Source organism: Limulus polyphemus, unplaced genomic scaffold (genome assembly GCF_000517525.1).
Source record: "Limulus polyphemus unplaced genomic scaffold, Limulus_polyphemus-2.1.2 Scaffold4298, whole genome shotgun sequence".
Taxonomy (NCBI): Eukaryota; Metazoa; Arthropoda; class Merostomata; order Xiphosura; family Limulidae; genus Limulus; species Limulus polyphemus.
In genome coordinates, this window is record NW_013669908.1 from 58,804 (window position 1) to 76,255 (window position 17,452).

The 17,452-nt window shown below is 34.1% G+C and overlaps 1 protein-coding gene across 2 annotated transcripts in view; it reads left to right on the top strand.

Moving 5' to 3' along the window:
* Nucleotides 1-17,452, top strand: part of LOC106470926 (ankyrin repeat and sterile alpha motif domain-containing protein 1B-like) — a 49,281-nt gene that overhangs the window by 18,487 nt on the left and 13,342 nt on the right. For both annotated transcript variants that reach the window (XM_022399576.1, XM_013931504.2), the window contains 8 exons: nt 847-942; nt 4,415-4,490; nt 5,304-5,487; nt 6,817-6,883; nt 8,663-8,729; nt 9,629-9,691; nt 12,408-12,509; nt 15,239-15,341. In XM_022399576.1, coding sequence (XP_022255284.1) covers nt 847-942; nt 4,415-4,490; nt 5,304-5,487; nt 6,817-6,883; nt 8,663-8,729; nt 9,629-9,691; nt 12,408-12,509; nt 15,239-15,341 — 758 coding nt within the window. The remainder of the gene's footprint in view (nt 1-846; nt 943-4,414; nt 4,491-5,303; nt 5,488-6,816; nt 6,884-8,662; nt 8,730-9,628; nt 9,692-12,407; nt 12,510-15,238; nt 15,342-17,452) is intronic.

Below are 17,452 nucleotides of genomic sequence, written 5' to 3' on the forward strand. Positions count from 1 at the left end.
GTTTTTCTAAAAACAAACTTTTTAGCTCACAGCTCCATCATCTCTTGACTGATTTAAGATCTAATTACAGTTTTGGACTCAGGAGGTAAAACCCCTTTTGATTGATGTATTTGATCACGCCCAAGGTCTCATAGATTAATTTATTCAAATCCTGCTTTAAAGAATTTCAATTTGAGGGTAGGCTGGTAGAGATACTGATGAGTAATAAAATCGAATCGGGTATACGAGCGTCCCATGCTTAGTATTGCTGGCACACAAAAATATAGCTAATAAAAGGGGGGGGGGAAGGTCTCATAGATTAATTTACTCTAATCCTGTCTAAAATAATTTCAAATGTTCTTAGTATCAAAACAAGTGAAATGTTGTTTTAAGTAAGAATCCAAAATATCCTAAAAACAATTCATCTCCTATAAGTGAAACCTTACCAAAAAGCAGTCACCTAAAACGAAACATTTGCTGTCTCGTTGAAGCGAGATCTAAGCGAGAAATTCTACGTTTCAAAATGTTTGGCGACCTTTTTAGCAAATATGATTTTTATGTTTTCGTTTTAAATACTGTTTATTTAAATATTTAATTGTTTAGATTTGAAATCGAGTTTTAAAACACCAGAAGGTAATATTACGAATTGCTTTTTTTTTTTGTTCTTCATGGTAATTTAAAAATGGCAAGCAAAAACGTTTTAACATACAATTTAAAACTTTTACAATTAAAATTTGTTATCCAGATTTCGTTTATAACTTGAGTTGATTTAGTATTGAAACTATATTTTCACACTTCACATAGTAATATAAATTTTGATTGATTTAAAAATATATTGTCATAATAATCTGCTAAATTCTTTTCCAGCTGGATACCATTAATCAGGACAAAAACACCCCGATGCATATTGCCTGTCAAAACTGTACCGATGGAATTAAATTCGTTCTATTGAAGTTGTTAAGAGTACGTGCCTTTGCTTTGATTGTCAAATTTAGATTTAGAACAAGTCATGCAAAGTTTTCGTGAAAAAAGTTCCAAAATAATTTGTCGAGATTAATTACTTTTACTTTTATCGTAAACTTTTAACCGTTTGTTTCACTAAGAAGTTGATTATTTGTTATATTTAACTGATGTTGACAACATTTCATCACGGAGTTGATTGTCGGCTGTGATATCTAACTGATGCTGACAACATTTAACCATGAAGTTGATTGTCGGTCTGAGGTTTTTAGATATACACGACTGTTCATTTAATACGAGAGTATTAATTAGTTTATACTGTGTGAGCGTTAAAGTAAGTTATTAACCCAATTAATGTAAAAACTCCCTCTGGCCATCAACAATACAAATTTCTAGATAAAAAGCGTAACTTACAACACTGGATTGTGAAGTCTCGTAAATAATCATATTAAACAAAGAAAACAGTGGTGTATTAAACCTAAACTTCCATAAAGTAAATGTTTGCAGTTAACAACAGTAATTTATAAATCTAAACATTGCAATCATCAATGAAATGTGAAAAACAAAGTAGAATAAAACAAAATGTTATTTCTTTACTCGTATACTTTCCAGTTACTAAATCTTTTGTGTGTTTGTGTGTGTGTGTGTGGTTTTCTTTTCTGTTGCTTATGGTACGAAGATTGGATTACCACTTGTGTTTTTTTCAACACTTGTTATCTTGTCATCAGGTAGTCGAGCGAATCCATTAGTGGCTTCATCCATAGTGATACTCAGGAAGTGTTCTCGACAGAAACCTTGGGCCTTTCATCAGGCTAACCTCTCTCTGGCAAAGTTGTCTCTAAAGCTAATTAGTTGGCTGTTCTCCTGCCAATGTACCTTTAAAGACTATTACATTGGCTGAACTTTGGTTTAGACCACCTGTTTCTCTGGATTCTTCTCTGTTGCACTTAAGGTTGAATGTCTTCATTACCTTGGACTTCCACCCCTGTATTTATTGGAAGTCCAACCCATGGTTGTGTAACTGTGATTTTCTGGTCATAGTCTTTGAGACTGTTTGAAGCTAGTCTAACATCACGCGTTTGTTTTCACATTGAGTATATTCCCTGTATGCACTCTTTCTCTGTGTCAATTTCTTAAATGTTGTATTTGTAATAAACTTTCACAGTGAAAGTATCTCCCACTTTCCTCTTGCTAGAAAATTATGTCCATTTGCTGTTTTATCAATCCACCTTCTTGCACTCTCTGGAGGCCATTTCCAGATCAGGTCGAATAATGGTAGCTGAGAATTAGGTACCAACCAACATGTTAAAGCGTTTCCTAATATGACTCATGTGCTGGTTTCTTTAAATAATGTAATCATTATATTAAATTGAGCAGATGAAGTACTTTCATCCTCCGGATATCGTCTCTTTGGTTTATTGTCAACAGTTGATTCATTACAGTCTCCGATATAATGTCCGTGTTTTCCACACTTGTAGTAATTTCCTTTCATCATTTAGCAGCAGTGTTTATTTCGTAAAGCTTACGTCTACAGTCCCTTTTAACGTGCAATTGAACATCTTCTATCCAGGGTTTTACTTTTTTCCACACATAGTGAACAGTTGGATAATTACTCATTTGAGCTCTTCTAGACCTCTATCACACAGAGAGTTGATGTTACTACACTGTTTGATATGATACTCTCAGAATTCTTAGATGGTGTCATTAATTTATCTGCATTTCCAACTGATTCAATTTCCATTTCCAACCGAAAAGTTTATGCACCTACTTTGCTTTAGTCTAATTCACATAATATCATCCACTATGTCATCTATGAATTGGTCGCATGCCAACGAATCCATCTTGATAAGATCAATGATCGAATCTTTCCATGTCTTTTGTAAGTTTAGCTAAGTTATCCTCTTTCCTCCGCTTATAAACTTGTGACATTCCAAATCTGTTTGATAAAGTGGCTATTAATGACTGGTAGTTGTTATGGCTCACTGTCGGATACTGGTCCTTTTAAACATGTAGCAAGATGGATAGCTTGTTATTCACTACTCCTTCCACTCAGCTTGGAAATTGTTTTAAACTGCACCTAATATGTCTCTCAAGGCACATTTCTATCATAATCTACTGATTTCTTCATTGGGCATAATTGTTAAACTGGCCTGGTTTGATCCTTGAATTTGCCAGTTCACCTTCTAGGTGTTTTATTCTGCCACTGACGTCCTTTTATACTTCTTTGATTTTATTGTTATAATCTTTTTGTCCATCTATTACAGCTTTGTGGATCCCAGTCTGTACATTTTCTATGACTTGAATTTGACTAAGCTATGACTTTTTCATTATTGTCTTTGACTAAACTGATTATTGTTCATTATTTTTCTGTAAATCTTATTTATTGTTCTTGCAATTTAATTTCTAACTTCCTGTCCTTTTCTTTGTGCTCTTCTTTTAACTTATTGAGTCTTTTTTCTTCTTGATTTTCTTTTAATTTCGTCTTTTTCGTTTTGGTCTTTTAATTTTCTGTCTTTCTTTTTTCTCTCTTCTCTATTATTTCATTATTTTCAGCATATGTCTGATCTCACTTCGAATACATTTTATCTGGAAGTTCGATCTGGATTCTATATTATTTTTTATCAAAATTATCCAACTCCTAACACTAATGCTGTAACGGTTTCTATTATTGGGCAGGTTCTCTTAGATTGATCGCCAATAATGATAATACAAAGTCCAGTTAACTTAATGATCACCAAATTGTTTTATTTCTTCGACTAATTTTCACTGATATTAACACGCTTAAGTCCACGGTAAACATTAATACAACACTTTCATTTGCTTGCTAGTTCTTGATACATATTCTATTTCTCGTATCTGTAGTACTTCATTGAAACAAAAACTCAGTACTCACAAAACTGAACTACCTCAAAGCTACAGACAAACCAACTGACAAATCCGCTGACTCAATAAACAATATCACTCTGCAACAAGAGACTCGCAAAGAAATGTAATTTAACCTAGCCTAACTCGCTTTTAGATTCTTCTCAAACTGTTTCATAAACTTTTAAGAATGATTCAATCATTAAGCCACGTACTCATTACCTGACGTCAAAACTCCCTCTGGCCAACAACAACAAAAACATAGTCTATACCACAATAAGTACTCTAATCATGACAGTATCGTAATTTTAACATGTTTCAGATAAAAAAGAACAGCATTTCATTTGTATTTTATTCTAAATCATAAGAATAAATACATTTGCATACTATGTTTTGAATGTACAGAATATTTTCCATTTTATTTCGTTTATATAGCAGCTATGTTGTTAAAACATAAATCTTAAGCTGCACTTGAAACTATTGCATGTAATTTAGAAGAAAACCTGAAGAACAGAATGAAGGAAAACATAAAAGTTTGTTTTGGCAAATTGCCAAATTTGTAACAAATAAACATCCTGATCGGGATCTTAATATTTTTGTGTGTATTGTATAGGCCATACCCGATGTTCTACTGGAAAATAAAGAAGGACAAACACCCTTTGACATAGCAGCTCAGTACAATAGAATTGGTGAGTTTCTCGTCACTCGATAAACGAGATTGTTTGAACGTTTTGTAATATTTATGCTTTTTTGAAATAATTGTGTTTCAGTCATGTTACGCTCAACAGAAAAACTATACTTTTTAAGACAAACGCTTTTCAAACTTTGTGATACTGATAATTACTATATCCCTGATAGCCCCAGATTATCTAACTGAACATACGTCAAGGAAAATAATCCACTAAATATGTTTCTAGAACTTAAAATTTATTTTGAATTATTATAATTTTTCTGTTTATATCTGTAATGTTTACAGCTCACCATAGCTCAGGTTTGTTTCCCTTGAAGGGGGTCGCCGGTTTTAACCACTTGCACCACTTTACAATAGTGTGTTGTCTGTCAGTTAATCAGTAGGCACTAAAATGACGTCACGTAAAGGACGCTTAACTTTTGCAATTTGTACCGTTGTTACGTCCGTAAAATGTGCGCATGCCATGAATCACGAGAAGAATTATGCACTCTATAGGCTACAACATAGCATGACATATGAACTTCAGAAGGAAAAATAAAAATATTTGTTACTCTTAATTTTGGTTTTATTTACACTTGAAACAGAACACTTTCAGGGACCCTGTGGAAGGACATCTTGCAATGTATAGATTGGGCATGACTTCCAGTTAGAAGTTGCAATAGGTTTACGAATTGGGTGTAGTCAACAGTATGTACTGTTAAAGAAGTTATAAATCATTATCATTCTCTCACTGTACAAAACATGATCTGTGGGTAAGCACACAACAGTGTGAATGTTCTGAACCATTGTTCTCCTTCTGTAATTATTCCAGATGCTGTTGCTTTGTTGTTAGACTATGAGCCTTCTTTCCGAAAAGCTAACCGTGCCTTTGTGGACGCTTGTATTCGAGGCCACAAGAACGTCGTCCAATTAATGTTGGATCATGGAATGAATCCTAGCCACGTGGATTCAGATCTTGGAACGTCGGGCTTTCATGAAGCTTGCAGATACTTGAGGTGAGAAAAATCTTTCTGAAGGATACTTGAAGTTAAAAAGCTCTTTCTGAATGGCAGATATTTAACTTTAGAAATCCCTTTATGAAGGATTGTTTGGTTTGGTTTTTACTTTTGCGCAAAGCTACACGAGGGCTATCTGCGCTAGCCGCCCCTAATTTAGCAGTAAAAGACTAGAGGGAAAGCAGCTAGCCATCACCGCAAACTCTTGGGGTACTCATTTTACAAACGAATAGTGGAATTGACTGCCACATTATAACGCCCCCGAGGCTGAAAGGGCTAGCAGGTTTGGAGGGACGGGGATACGAACCCGAGACCCTCAGATTGCGAGTTAAAAGCCCTAACTACCTGGCCATACCATCTTTATGAAGGAACATGTATATTCGAAGCTTCAAAACTGAAATTAAAATACTTTTTCCATTTTTTTGATATTTACTGATTAAGTTTTGGGAACTGGGTCCTTATAACCTGAATATTAAATAGTCGTTTCTTACTGTATTCGTAAATGTTAAGTGTTTTTATTTTCAAGCGTTTAAGAAGTGTTTAACAACTACGTCTGTCTTGTTAAGCGAAAATGTAGTCCCTACAAATATTCCAAATACATCTCTAACATCAACAATGCTTAGTGAGCACGAACTCTGAATGACCCCCCCCCCCCCAGTGGTACAGCGGTATGTCTGCGGACTTACAACGCTAGAATCCGCGTTTTTGTATACCCGTGGTGGGCAGAGCACAGATAGCCCATTGTGTAGCTTTATGCTTAATTACAAACAAACAAACAAAAGCTCTGGATAAGAAACAAATGTAGCGTTTGCATTACTAGGCCTAAACACATGTTATTATCACGCAATTATTCAGTCTCAAAGTTTGTCTAGTGTTTAGCCTTGTACAATATCGTCAGTGTTTTACCGATATATATGTTCATAAATAGATAGGCGTTCAGATAAAGCTGACTTGCAGGAACACAAATAAGTTAGATAATCTTGTGATTTGATTAACTAACTTTTAGACAAAAACACACGTGATGTGACTATATTTATGTATGGGAAGACAAAACACTAGGTTATTCTTGTATGCTAATCTCTAATTCTTCTTTCCCTTAGCATTCCTACCCATTTGTTTTCGTAATTTTCACATAAATATAAGATTTTAGAGTCCTAATCATGTTTTTATTATAATGTAAACGTAAGACTTTACCGTCCTTCTCATGTTATTGTTTTTTAAATGTTTCATGTTATATTTATTAGTTTGTTGTTGTTTTTGCATAAAAATATTACTTTATAGTCCTACTCATGTTTTTACTTGTCTTTTTTGTTTTTTTACAAAAAAAAGGTATGACGTCACAGTCCTCCTCATACAATATGGCGGCGACCCAGAAGTACAAAACAATAAACATGAGGTAATATTCACCACTGTCTTACCTACTTAAGTTTTTTTTTTTCTTAATCACTTCATCAAAATGTGGGAGAAAATTTGTCTAATGTAACGAATAGGGATTGTTATGTTATTATTTGTCTAATGTAAAGAATGAGGGTTATTATGTTATTATTTGTCTAATGTAACGAATAGGGATTGCTATGTTATTATTTGTCTAATGTAACGAATGAGGGTTGTGTTATTATTTGTCTAATGTGACGAATAGGGATTGTTATGTTATTATTTGTCTAATGTCACGAATGAGGGTTGTTATGTTATTATTTGTCTAATGTAACGAATAGGGATTGTTATGTTATTATTTGTCTAATGTAACGAATGAGGGTTGTTATGTTATTATTTGTCTAATGTAACGAATAGGGATTGTTATGTTATTATTTGTCTAATGTAACGAATGAGTGTTGTTATGTTATTATTTGTCTAATGTAACGAATAGGGATTGTTATGTTATTATTTGTCTAATGTAACGAATGAGGGTTGTTATGTTATTATTTGTCTAATGTAACGAATGAGGGTTGTTATGTTATTATTTGTCTAATGTAACGAATGAGGGTTATTATTTGTCTAATGTAACGAATAGGGATTGTTATGTTATTATTTGTCTAATGTAACGAATGAGGGTTGTTGTGTTATTATTTGTTTAATGTAACGAATAGGGATTGTTATGTTATTATTTGTCTAATGTAACGAATGAGGGTTGTTATGTTATTATTTGTCTAATGTAACGAATAGGGATTGTTATGTTATTATTTGTCTAATGTAACGAATGAGGATTGTTATGTTATTATTTGTCTAATGTAACGAATAGGGATTGTTATGTTATTATTTCTTTCTCCATAACACGGCCCAGCATGGCCAGGTGGTTAGGGCGCTCGACTCGGAATCTGCGGGTTCGAATCCCCTTCCCACCAAACATGCTCGCCCTTTCAGCTGTGGGGGCGTTATAATGTGACGGTCAATCCCACTATTCGTTGGTAAAAGAGTAGCTCAAGAGTTGGCGGTTGGTGGTGATGACTAGCTGCCTTCCTTCTAGACTTACAGTGCTAAATTAGGGACGGCTAGCACAGATAGCCCTCGTGTGCAAAAAGTAATAACATAAAATTTTCAGTCTGTTAACCTAAGCCGAGAATTTTATCTTAAGTCTGCAAGTTTAATTATTCGCTTTCAAGAATTGGATATACGCTAATAAAAAACTAACGCGGAATTAAAAACACAAATATATAGAAATTAGGATACTTTGTTTGTTTTGAATTTTGCGCAAAGCTACACGAGCGCTATCTGCACTAGCCGTCCCTAATTTAGCAGTGAAAGACTAGAGGGAAGGCAGCTGATCATCACCACCCACCGCCAACTCTTGGGCTACTCTTTTACCAACGAATAGTAGGATTGACCGTCACATTATAACGCCCCCACTGCTGAAAGGGCGAGTATCTTTGGTGGGGCGACCCTCAGATTGCAAGTCGAGCGCCAAAGCCATGCCAGGCCAGAAATTAGGAACAGATACTTAAAAGAAAAGTTTTTAAAAAGTGACGAAAGCATCATCTAATGGTCCAAAATCTAAGTTTCTTCTTTCAGATAAAATGTTAACTAATTTCAAACTTATGAACCAGCTTACACCAGGTTTATTAGTCTAACCTAATATGTGTGAACTCTATAGGTTTTACTTGTATGAATTTTTGAACATTTTAAACAGCTCTGATATACAGTTTTCAAATATCAAAGAATTATATTTGATTTTTTTCAGACTCCCGAAACAATTTTGGGAAATTATCCTGCAAACAAAACAGATCGCTTCTTTAAACTTTTTAATGGTAAGTATAGTTAGTTATTTTGTCAATCTAAGGACGTTGATCAGAATAGTTTTAATGGTAAGTATAGTTAGTTATCTTCTCAATCTAAGGACGTTGATCAGAATAGTTTTTAATGGTAAGTATAGTTAGTTATTTTGTCAGTCTAAGGACGTTGATCAAAATAGTTTTTAATGGTAGGTATAGTTAGTTATCTTCTCAATCTAAGGACGTTGATCAGAATAGTTTTAATGGTAAGTATAGTTAGTTATTTTGTCAGTCTAAGGACGTTGATCAGAATAGTTTTAATGGTAGGTATAGTTGGTTATCTTCTCAATCTAAGGACGTTGATCAGAATAGTTTTAATGGTAAGTATAGTTAGTTATCTTCTCAATCTAAGGACGTTGATCAGAATAGTTTTTAATGGTAAGTATAGTTAGTTATTTTGTCAGTCTAAGGACGTTGATCAAAATAGTTTTTAATGGTAGGTATAGTTAGTTATCTTCTCAATCTAAGGACGTTGATCAGAATAGTTTTAATGGTAAGTATAGTTAGTTATCTTCTCAATCTAAGGACGTTGATCAGAATAGTTTTAATGAATATATATAAAACTATATTATAACAGTATTATTTTAGCCAAATCGTTTTAGTAATGACATTGATTGGCTTATGGAAAGGAGCCAAGTTTGATCCCCTCAAGCATTAAATTATAAATTTTGTCGTTTATATATATATATAAAAGAATAAAAATAAGTTCCAATGGGTAGAATAGTATATAGTCGAGAATGTTTAAGTTTAACAACAATGAATCGATATTATATTCATTTGAGCAATAATTTTATTCATAAGCATCATTTAGGTATGTGTGCTATTAACCCTTTTTGTATAATAATCAACATAAAACTCGCTTGTTTGTGTTTCAGAGTGGAAGGATAAACCAAAACTAAAACCCAAATACCTTGACATAATTTCAGCAAATGAACAAGGTTAGTTTACATATATAAGAGACTATTATTTGTCAGATGTTTCTACATTTACCTCTCATTCTTTCATTGACTTTGTCAAAATAGAAATTTATTGTTTTATAAGAATGTAAAATTTTTAATGTAATTGTATACCGTGTTGGAAGTAATAATGGAAACAGTGCATACAATGATATTATTATTGTGGTACAGTCATGTATTAATTAACAGCTTACTTTATGATTGACTACCATCCAACAAATCAGGCAGTGCCACACCAGCATAATGTCTGTATTAGTACAGTCAGTCATACTATTACAATTAGTAAAGTTGGTGTATGCACTCATGACTCCCAAAAGAGAAATACCAAGCCTTAACGAAGGCTACTCCACGTGACTACCTCATGGTTTAGTAAACGATGTATGAATACTCTGAAGATAATACATGAAACTAGTACTGTTGATAATATAGAGCCTAAACTATTCTAAATTTATCGTAAGCAACTCTATTGGTAATACTGACAATTCAGTAGAGATCTTGTCAATGACCTAGCTGTAGGTACAGGTATGAATGTTAACTCCAGAACAGTAAGACACACGTTAGCACAAAGTGGCCTCAATGGATGTATAGCTGCCTAAAAGACACTGGTGAGGAGAAATAATCAAACCAAAAAACTGAAATGGGCATCACACTTCAAACAATGGGTTGAGCAAATCTGGAAAATGGTGCTACTTACAAGTGAATCCAAATTCAAATAGTTTGACAAAATTAAAAGGTCAGTGTACATCTACAGTGAAGCATGCTGAAGAACCAGTACAAATATAAACTGCATCTAAGCCAATGGTGTTGTAGGTATGCACAAAATTGATGACACCCTGACTGCTGACAGGTAGCTGCAGAACAAGACTGTTGGGCAGGGATTCATTTTTTACCAAGACAGTGAACCCAAGCATGTGTCAATGCCATGAAAGGACACTTGGGAGGAAAAAGAGGCCGATGAAACACATTCAGTCAAGGATTGGACTTCACAAAGTACCAATATCGTAAGTACGGTGGTACTTATAGTAGGAATGAGCCAGATGTGCAATACAAATTAAAATCTCAAACACACTGCACACAGCATGTACATAAACCTTTATAAACACTTTACACACACTGTTGAGTAGTAAACAAACTAACTGCAAAGTAACAAGCCACCAAATTTGTCAATATAACTATCTGACTGACTAGCGTCGTTGGAAAGGCATAACTCTCTCCTGCCTTCACCTTATGCAAATCTAAATGTACATGATTGAATTACATTACCTTGGCTAAAAACTTTTTTCTCAGTTTTACTTATAAATTTGGTAATAATAAGTAATAACAATAACCATTTTGCAATACTACTAACAAACTAACAACACACTAGTAGCCATATTCTATGATTACGAGCACGCTCTGTGAGTTGCCAAGTAACAACCCGCCCTCATACCACGTGTGGCTGCATGATTGCTTATACGTATGCACTACGTGATCAGCCTGCAGCTGTATCTGCTGGATAAAAAAAACGTGGACTAAGTAGATTCTCTAGATCTAGGTTCTAACTATTATCTAACCTTTGAAAGCAAAGTTTTCAGTTCTTTACATCTTACTCGAGGGTTCTGTGTTGGACAAAGAAATTCTATCATAGAAGTCGGTGCCTAAGACGTGAGGACGAACACTACCACTGCCGAAGTTTAATACACCCTTGTTAGAGCACTCTGGATAGAAAATAAGAATGATAAGTTACATAATTTACATTTGCATTGTTTGCAAACTAAGTTTGACCTATTGACATTAAGGATTATAGTTGAAACATTGCGATTTTCAAAATATTCCTTTCAAGGAAATAAAACGAGAGAAAAGAAGAAAACCTAATGTTGATATCCTTGAAAAGTATTTGTCCCAGCAAAGAGATCATTATCCCAAGAATAGAAATAAGGTTAGAAACAGTAATGATGAATGTGTGAAACAAGCCTTAGCCATTAATCCAGCCAAAGAAAAGGCTGTCACACTGGCTAGATGGAAGAAAAACTCTAACAAAGATATCAGAAAAAGCCAGGAAACGTCGTGAGATTGCTCTAAGAAAAGCTACGAAAAGGACAGGCCTAGAGTTCAGTCACTTTCGAGACTTAACACCAAGAAAAGCTACGAGAAGGATAGGCCTAGAGCCCAGTCATTCTCAAGACTTTGTACCAAAACCTATGAGACAAGTGTAAAAATTTCCTACTTTGTTTCCTCACTTTTTGGTGCTTCCATTCATACTTCCTATTTTTTTATTTAAAATTTTTTAACATTTGTCAATATTATTAAGCCTATATGGGCATATATGGAAGCTGAGAAGATCAAACAGTAGCCAAATAATTTGGCTGAATTGTAAGTTATTCATCGTATAGGAAGTTCTGTAAAATATTTTAAAATTCGTCATTGAAAAACTTATAATAGCATAAAAACAAATTGTAATGCTCCTCTTAAAATAAATACAAAATATTAGTGCACTGTATAAGTTATATACTTTTCTTTTTTCTTTTCTGTAACATTCTATTGCTTTGACTGCTTAGTAGTAATTACTCATTGTTTGTGACTTCTATATGTGTTTCACGTGTGTACTTTCATAATTCTTTCCAGTACTGTATACATTTATATAAGAAATTGTCATTAGTGATTAGTTGAAAGAAGACTAAAAACTAAAAGTTATTGCAAGTGTTATTGTTGATTTTAGGTCTCTATCCTTTACTGAATACTGTACAGGATTGGACTTTATGTCATCCCAACTACTGCAGTGTTTCTTCGTCAACTTATCCTCACACGAACCTTCTAGATGGTAAGTGGAGTTTACTCTTACAAGTCTTCCCATAATAGAAACCTCAGTTAGTTTGAGAGTTTGCTGCTAATATAGAGATGACTTTCTTTATTCTCCAGGTTATAGCAACACTTTGTAAGTTGCTGTCATGTCTTCCTGAACTTTATAAACTTAGCAATAGTTTGAGAGTTTGCTGCTAATATAGAGATGACTTTCTTTATTCTCCAGGTCATAACAACACTTTGTAATTTGCAGTCATGTCTTCCTGGACTTTATAAACTTAGCAATAGTTTGAGACTTTGCTACTAATATAGAGATGACTTTCTTTATTCTCCAGGTCATAACAACACTTTGAAATTTGCTGTCATGTCTTCCTGAACTTTGTAAAGTTAGTAATAATTTGAGAGTTTGCTATTATTATGGTAATGTTTTTCTTTAGTTTGGAAATTTAGCAATTTTTGTAAGCTTCTTTTATTGTGGTCATAACTTTCTTAATTCTGGGTACTTAGCATCTCTGTGACAGTTTCTGCTATTAGAGTTGTGACTTGAGCATTTCTTGAATCGCAGTAAAAAGGTTGAGAATGGTTCTGTTGGTTTGTTTCTTTCACTCAGACAATGCTTCACAGTAGGCTATTCTGTGCTTTGTCAATCACAGAGAATCAAATCCCAGATTTTGACATTGTAATTCCAGAAACTTATCACCAATCCACTGGAGGGGGGGGCAAGAGTGGCTCATAATGAAGTCATGGCTCTACTTATCCTTTTTGGAGTTTCTGTATTGACATCATGCTGCAATTCTGGTATATTAATGTCAGTTACTGTTAAAACTCCCTTCTAGACTTGGATGACTGATAGTTTGTGTTATTAACACCATACCTGTGTTTTATATTGTAGGTACGCTGATAATTACAGTTATCAACATTTTGTCTTTAATACATCCTCAGAGACACTAATAGCTACTGTTATTTAACAGTACACCTCCATTCTGAACCCTCAGATATACTAATAATTACTGTTACTACAGCATGCCCAAATATTGAACTCTCAGAGACACTAATAGTTACTGTTGCTAACAGAATATCTCCATTCTGGATTCTTAAAGACACCAATAGTAAGTGGTGTTAGCAGCATGCCTTCATTCTGGCCCCCTCAGAGACACCCAAAGTTACTGTTATCAGCAGCATGTCTTCAAGCTGCATCCTCAGAGATAATGATAGTAATTGGTGTTAGCAGCATGCCTTCATTATGAACCCTAAAAAAAACAGATAATCACTGTTACTAGCAGCTTGCCTCCCTTCTGCAGCCTTAGAAACACTGTTAATATCATTGATACCATGCTTCTGTTCTGGAAATTTACAGAAAATGATTGTTACTGTTATCAATAACACACCTCCACTTTGCAGAGACACTGATAGTTACTGTTATTTTTCTGTAGTTAGAATTGTGGAATGGTTTTGAATCACTATTAATATTTTAAAAATTCCTCACATGAAGATTTAAAAGTATTTCGTTCACTGTTATTGCTCTTAAAAGTCTTGCAATTTAGAAAACTCAAAGAAAAAAAAGGTTAAAATTCATTGTTATTGTCAGTATATCCCATCTTAATTAGAAAGTGTCATACCTCAGTATTGGAAACAAAAAAAACTCTAGTTCAAGTACATTAAAAGAATGGTCTCTCCTTCTTCAGAAGTGAAACAGATGGAGAACAGTGCACTCTGACATATAAAGCACTTGGTTTTTTTCATCATTTTTATTTTGTTTTTTCACAAAAACTGGGGATGCTTTGATAGTTACTTTAAATATCTTGCTATACAAAATTTTCCCAGAAATTTTATCAGGAACCATAGAAAATGTTCTTAAAAACATGGGAGCAACTCTACTGTTGAAGATATAGTACCCTATTCTATTCAGAAATCCTAGAGAAGTTTCTTTGTTGCTGATTCTTCTTTTAAGAGTGTTAGAATCTTAAAACCTTTAGGACAATTGAAGAAACATTTCAGTTTAAAAAAATAGGCAAAATAGAAGATTTATTATTAAGATTGTTTAAAATTTTGCGATTTATAATACTTATTGCTGTTAAAACCCTCATAATTTAATTTACACATAAATGGGCTGTTATATCTAATTCTGGTTCGAGTTTGTTTGTTTTTATAAAGTGCTTTAAAATAACGTGCTTGGTTTGTTTGCGATTAAGCACAAAGCTAACAATGGGCTATCTGTGTTCTGCCCACCACGGGTATCAAAACCCGGATTCTAGCGTTGTAAGTCCACAGACATACCGCTATGCCACTGGGGGGGGGGGGCAACGTGCTTGGTAAAAAATGGCTTTAATGAAAAACCTTCTGCTAGATTTTACTATCGGTAGTTTGTAGTTTTTCTACTTAGTTTCTGAGTCTGAAAAACCAGAAACTTTTATGAAACACTTGTTAAAGACAATCAAATAAGCTAATCATGTTTTAATATAATGAATATCTGTTTTTTTTATATATTTTGTAAATTAAAACCAGAACTATAGAAATAAAATTCTAAATTTCAGTGACATTTTCTGGTTAATATAGTAGAAAGTTAATACCAGATAAACTATAAGAAACTTGAAGTACTAGAAAAGTGAATTATGAATAGAATGGTAAGACAGCTGTTACTGGAGTTTAACTCAAAATAAATCTCCTGGCAGCACTGTTTCTATGTTTCAAATGGAATTGTTTTCTGTTTAGTTTATTATTTTCGTGTTAATATTTATATCTCTCTAGGTGATCCGTGCTCAATCTGGATTACACCAAATAAGTATAGTTCGTGGGTTGTGTTCGATTTAGGCCGTTCCTTTACACTTTCTGGAATCGGGATTATTGGTTGGTAAGTTTTTCATGCACTCTGAATTTATAGACTTTAAACAGGTTCATTTTATCTAAAACTGTTTGTTAAACACAAAACTACACAATGAGCTCTTTGTGCTGTGCCCACCACCAATATTGAAATCCGAATTTTAGCGTCATAAGTCCAGAGTTACAAGTTACAAGTCAGTCACTGGGGAACATCTGAAACTGTAGGCTTAAATATTATTTCGATTTTTGGTGGTTCTCTATCCACTTTAAAACCGACTAGAGAATTAATATTAACTTCTGATCAAAGCAAGCTACCTAAATAGATCAGAACTAAACATGACTAATTAAATATAATGTTCAATGTGAATAACTTAAAATGATCAAATTATATCATCTATAATGATCAAACTATATCGCATATAATGATCAAACAATATCGTTTATAATGATCAACTTATATCACTTATAACGATTAAATTGTATCACATAATGATCATCCTATATCACATATAATGATTAAACTATATCACATAATGATCAAACCATATCACTTATAATGATCAAACTATATCACATAATGACCAACCTATATCACCTATAACGATTAAATTATATCACATAATGATCAACCTATATCACTTATAACGATTAAACTATATCACATAATGATCAATGGTCATAATCCAAGTGTATATTAACTTTCGTTCAGATCCATTCAACCGATTTAGAGAAATTTAGCTGACAAACACACACATAGGGGTGAAAACATAACCTCCACCACTTATAATGTTTCAAATACGTTACATATAATGATTATAATGCATCGTTTTGATTTGGCGTGGCCTAATGTTTAGGGCGCTCGACTTGAAATGTGCGGATCGCGGTTTCCAATCGCTTCACTAAACATACTTGTCCTTTCAGCCATGGGAGCGTTATAATATAACAGTCAATCCCACTTTTCATTGGCAAAGAGTAGCCTAAAAATTGAGGTCTGTCACTTCTAGTGTAGATAGTGCTTTGCACGAAATTCAACAAGCAAGCATCGTTTCATCATTTGGATACCCTCATTGTTAATTATATTTACGATCAGAAACTCAATAATGTCTAAAGAGGTTTGGCTGGCCCAGGAGGCTTAGGTTGTCCTGAATCCAAACATTAAGCTAACAGTGTGTTTGTTTTAGTACAAAGCCACATTGGGCTATCTGCTGTGCTCACTGCGGGGAATCGAACCCCGGATTTTTGTATTGTACGTCCGACCGGAAGACTTAAGCTAATGATGAATAATTATTATAATAAAATGATAAAATTAAATTAAATTAGAAATAGAAAGTATTAGGTCGTTAAGAAATTAATTTGCTTTTTTAGATGAAAAAACCCGAACAACTTATATATCAAAACAAAACATTTATTAAATGAAATAGTCTCTATTCTTATCGTCGATGATGCTTTTCTATCTTACAATCAGGTTGTTAATGCTCTGATTAAAGAAATCACTTGGCTTTGACTCAAAAACGTGTCGATGTCCTCTTGCAGCGAACGAAAAAGATGGTAATCTGATGGTGCCATATCTGGAGAATATGGTGGGTGGGGGAGAACTTCCCAACCCAACTCCATAGGTTTGTGTGCGTCAGATTTGACACATGTGGACGTGCAATGTTGTGGAGAAAAAGAACACCTTTCCGATTGACGAGTGAAAGGCATTTCTGATGAAGGGGTTGATTTTGCCGACTATAGATCTCTGCATTGACAGTTCGCTGTGGATTTAGGAGTTCTAAATGAATTACTCCTTTGATATCCCACCAAAAGCAAAGCATCACTTTCTGCGAACGGAGTCCAGGTTTCGGGGTTGGAAGTGGTTTTTGTCTAGGACTGAGCCATTGTTTTTGGCGTTTATTATTCTCATAGAGAATCCATTTTTCATCACAGGTGAAAATTCTGTCCAAAAATGGTTCACGCGCATTACGCGCCAGAAGACACGAAGCAACGTTCACACGTTGAAAACGATGATCATCGGAGAGTTCGTGAGGCATTCAAACACCTTCTTTATGGAGTTTCCCATACTCCTTAGATGTTTACGTATTGTTTCGTGAGAGACATGCAATTTCAGGGCCATTTCACGAGTGTTTTGCATTGGGTTAGACT